Raw genomic sequence first — 5,224 nt, 5'->3', positions numbered from 1 at the left:
AACACTGGGTGAACATAGTCTGGTCAGATGAGAGCAAAATTTAACTCTTTGGATGCCATATTACACACCATGTTTGGAGGACAATATTCATTACACATCACCCCAAAAACACCATACCAACAGTGAAGTTTGGAGGTGGGAACATCATGGTGTGGGGCTGTTTTTCTGCATATGGAACTGGCAAACTTCATATAATTGAAGGAAGGATGAATGGAAAAATGTACAGAGACAACACATATACATATATATTGTCATGTCTGAAACTACCACGTTTTCTGTTATCCTCCTGTCTTGTCTTTCTGTGTGTGTGTGTGTGTGTGTGGGGGGGGTGGTGTGGGGGGGGGCGGGGGGGGGGTAGGGGGTGAGTATATAGATCTAGAGAGATATAAGACTAGCACACACACACGAGAGAGACAACAACACACCACACACACACACATTAACCACACAACACATGTTACAGACAGACATACGACATGACAGACCAACAGACAGACAGACCGACAAGATGCGAGAACACAACCACAGAGAGAGAGAGACACAGCCAGAAAAGTTGCGATGCAGAGCTATAGAGAATAGGAGATAGAGATATAGTATAATATATACAAAAAGAACATAAGCGCTACACAGATTACATAGACATATAGATAGGAGAGATATAGAGATAGAGAGGATAGAGAGAGAGAGAGACGAATAACAGAGATATAAGACACAGACAGAATACAACAGACATACATACAACAGACAAATACATAACAGCGACAGATATATATATATATATATATATATATATATATATATATACATACACACACACACACACACACACACACACACACACATACATCTATAAACACTCTATATTACCTCTTTATATGTGATAAAGAGTTCATGCTTTGGAAAATGTGACATTGTTGTACATTCTGTCTCAATCTATTTTGTGAATCCTGCCTCTCCTTCTTTTCTGCTTCATTGTAGCTGGCGGCTGCCCAGTGCTACATGGCAGTACCAGGCTCCATCCACAGGCAATAAACAAAGCCTCTTTCTTAGCCTCCGATTTACTTAAAGTCCGGCTTTGATGTAAATAAAACTTAACCGTCCTAGTAGTCTTGCCTTCAGGGCACACTGAAAGTTCTTTAATGCAGCCATAAACTTTAAATACTTTATTTTACAGCAGGATGCTTTTGAACAGCTGTGTATTGCCAGTTCTTTTTAACGTTTTAAATGAAACTGGTACTTTTCTTTTGTTTTACTCTAAGCTTCTTGCTAGCTCCTTTCTGCCATTCCTACCTTCCTACCATACTGAGGCTTGAGATGTTAGAATACAAGATTTTAGCATTGAGGTACAATCAGACTATATTTGCATATTATTGAGAATCATTACAAAGTTTTAGAGCATCCCCAAAACCTCATGGTGCCAGAGGGGATGGAGAGACGCCTTTTCGCTTTAGATATTAAATAGCAGAAATCAATGAAGTCTTCATCAATATCTACTAACTCTGTGATAACATGGTAGACACTTACACTGTTAGCTAATAGTAATATAATATTCCAGTATATTATATTACTCTAATATATTATAATTAGTGCTGTCAAAATTAACGCGTTAATTTTGTCGATTAATTTTAAAAAATTAACGCGTTAAAAAAAATTAACGCAATTAACGCGGTTTTGTTTACTTCCGGTGGCGGCCGCCATTTTGGATGTGGCAAAGTGTAGCTTTGTTTCCCAGATATATTAGTGTGTGTGTGAATGGGTGTATAAGAGGCATTAACTTTAGGGGGTAAAATTTCATTTAAAAAAGTTGCCCGACGGCTCGTAGATAAAAACAAGGCAATTTGCACAGTTTGCAAAGCCGAATTTAAATTCCATAGAAGCAACACTACTTTAACATATCACTTTAAAGCAAAACACCCGGCTGAAATTACCTCCATGGGACCTCGCCAGTCTACGCTACAGGAGTGTGGCACTCGTGGGCGAATAACAAAACCTGTGAGTGAAAAGTTAACCAATTCCTTGGTTACCTGGATAGTTAAAAACTGCCGCCCAGTTAGCACAGTAGAGGATGATGGACTGAGAGAAGTAATTCGTGTTGCATCGGGAGATACCTCTTATAATTTACCCTCGAGAGGAACCATCGTGTCAAGAATAAACACATTGTATGAGGATGAGAGGGCACAGCGGGCAAACATGATTGAGCAAGCAGAGCACATCGCTCTCACGGGTGACCACTGGACGTCGGTCCAGCAATGAAAATTATGGGGCGTCACAGCGCATTTCGTTGATCACAACTGGACTCTGCAGGCGTTTGCACTCACTGTGAGTAAAACCGAGGAACGACATTATGCTGAGGCATGTGCTAACCATTTTCTGGATGTTGCAAACGAATGGAAAATCAAGGAAAAGTTGACCACACTCGGCACTGACAGCGCTCGTAACATGGTTGCTGCCGCGAGGCTACTTCCATTTGAACACCTGCCTTGCATGGCCCACTGCCTGCAAAGAACGGTCACAGTCTCACTTAAAGACAGTGGATTTGAAAGTGTTCTGGCCAAATGTCGCAAGATTGTTGGGCACTTTAAGCATAGTCCATCTAACGCTCAGGAATTAAACGAACAGCAAATTGCACACGGACTTAAGCAAGAATCACTTGCTCAGGACGTTGCAACAAGAGGGAATTCTACGCTGGAGATGGTAAAGAGGATCCAGAGAACAAAATCTCCATGACCACACCCTGGCGCAGCAAAAGAGCAAGATTGCCATGTTGACTGACCAGGAGCTTGACAAACTGCAAAAGCTGCAGGAACTACTTGATCCTTGCAGGTAAGTTATTTATTTCTTGTTTCTCCTCCCTCTCTCTCCCTCCCTCTCCCGTGTGTGTGTGTGTATTCTCTCTCTCTCCCCCTCCCTCTCTCGTGTGTGTGTTCTCTCTCTCTCTCCCTCCCTCTCTCGTTCACCTGTGTCTGTGTACATGCACTGGTTCTCTGTGTTGTTAATAAAGATTTACTGAAATGTTTAACACCTTGTGCTTTCCATTGCAGATATGTGACTGAACTGCTGGGGGGAGAGCAGTATGTCTCCTGTTCAGTGGTCTTGCCAGCCTTACGCCACTTGTTCAGAGTTATGGAGCCCTCAGACGATGATCCAGTTTATGTTCTGAGGTTCAAGAATGCCTTTACCACAGACCTAGCTCAACGGAAGGATAGCACCAACCTTAGATGGCTGAAGATCTCTACTGCCCTTGACCCTAGGTTTAAAGACCTTAAGTGCCTTCCAAAAGATGAAAGGAGTGAAGTGTGGGCTTCAGTACGTGATCTGATGAGAGAGACATGTGCACAACAACCACCTGCTGAGACAACAGAGGAGCCATCACCAAAGAAGAGGAGGACGTCCATCTTGCTGGGTTCTTCTGATTCAGATACAGATGATGAGGAGGAGTCCATAGAGCGTTGTCTGGATCGCTACAAAGTAGAGCCAAAAATGGACATAGAGGGATGTCCACTACAATGGTGGTCAAAGAGAGAGGGAGCACATGCCAGGCTGGCATCCATTGCACGCAAGTACCTGTCAACCCCTGCAACCACAGTGCCTTGTGAGAGGTTGTTTTCACTCTCAGGCCACATCATTCAAAAGAAGCGAGCTTCTTTGACCCCTGATAACGTAAACAAACTGGTCTGCCTCAATAACTGGCTGCATCTGAAGAAGTAAATAATTGTTATGGATTGAAAAATGTTCAGTGTTCAATGTTCTGAAAAACAGTGTTTCCTCATTCTGGCTTTTTTTGTATTTGTGCACGTGCACTTTAAGCCAATAAAATGAATGAATTTAAATATACTTTCTGTGTTTATTCTACATTAATTTGATGATTTTTACATAAAGAAATATTCATTATAAGCTTCAGTCTCAGAAAAATGCATTTAATTTATTGATACATTTATTCATAGATTAATCGCGATTAATCGCGATTAATTACAGAATTTTTTGCGATTAATTAGTTAATTTTTTTTAATCGATTGACAGCCCTAATTATAATATATTATATTAGATTACATGGTTTTAAGTTTTCCGTCTGTGAGAGGGGTGTGGAGAGGGCTCAGGAGAGCAGCACCAGGTGAGAGTAGGTTGAGCTAATCACTCTCTCCTTTTAACACAGTAGCGTGCTGGACCTGGGAGAGAGACAAGAGAGTAGCGAGACGAACACACCAGTAGCCGGCAGCACATGATCGAGACTGTTGTGTCAGCCTGCGAATGGCTCAGAAGTGTGTGTGAATTGTGGTGTCTAATAAAAGACCTAAAATGGCTATACTTCTCCAAGCGTCTCTGTTGAGGAACCTGCGGTGGCATAGGATATGCCACACCGTCATTCAGAGTTCACAGAGAGCACTTATGAGATCAATTTTGATTAGGGATGGACCGAAAATTCGGCCACTGAACATTTTCGGTCGAAAGACCTACATCACCAAAACAACGTGGCTGAAACAGAATTGTGATGACGCAAGCAGGAAGTGCCGCTAGCACACGGATATTTGGGTAAGAGTCAACATATCTGCGGTGTGGATGTATTTCAATATTTTGGAGAAAGACCCACGGATAGCGATTTGCAAAGCATGCAATGCTGAAATTTCAAGGGGGGGGGTGTATCTGCAAAGAGTTTCTCAACGTTTTCCAGTGATGGTGCCAAGGCAAAGGGCATTATTCAAAAAATCATGGAATTCATTGCCTTAAATGATCAGCTGTTTTCCGTCATAGAAGATGTGGAATTTCATAGGTTGATAGATCACATTGAACCCCGTTATGCCATGCCAAGCAGACGGCATTTCTCAGATGTGTGTTTACCGGAGCTGTTTAATGTTGTCGGAACTCATGTCCACAAGCTTATAGCATCAGATATTACAGCTATATGTAAATGTACTTTATTTATACAGCCCTTTACAACAGTCCTTTCGGTTTACCAAAGTGCTTTACAGCAGGTAATAAATAACGAGAACAATAAGTAAAACAAATAAATTAAAAACAATAAAGGAACAGTAAAAACAAAATACAACAAAATCGAGATAGATAAAAGTGTCATCATACTACTGGGTATTAAAAGCCATCCTGAAAAGGTGGTTTTTAGCCTGGATTTAAAGAGGCACAGGTCGGAAACAGGACGCATCTCGACGGGGAGCTTATTCCAGAGCCTGGGGGCGGCGACGAAAAGGCTCGGTCACCCCAGTGTTTGTAT

General features: G+C 41.8%; 1 protein-coding gene across 1 annotated transcript; it reads left to right on the top strand.

The window, feature by feature from the left end:
* Window positions 1-2,751: 2,751 nt before the first annotated feature.
* Window positions 2,752-3,825, top strand: LOC113745085 (uncharacterized). The gene is made up of 2 exons (XM_027276539.1): window positions 2,752-2,823; window positions 3,042-3,825. Exons 1-2 carry the CDS (start codon window positions 2,762-2,764, stop codon window positions 3,706-3,708), a joined length of 729 nt encoding a protein of 242 aa, XP_027132340.1. The 5' UTR covers window positions 2,752-2,761; the 3' UTR covers window positions 3,709-3,825.
* Window positions 3,826-5,224: the final 1,399 nt, after the last annotated feature.

Source organism: Larimichthys crocea, unplaced genomic scaffold (assembly GCF_000972845.2).
Source record: "Larimichthys crocea isolate SSNF unplaced genomic scaffold, L_crocea_2.0 scaffold433, whole genome shotgun sequence".
NCBI lineage: Eukaryota > Metazoa > Chordata > Actinopteri > Sciaenidae > Larimichthys > Larimichthys crocea.
Note: the sequence above shows the minus strand (reverse complement) of the source record. Positions and strands in the feature narration are given on the sequence as shown.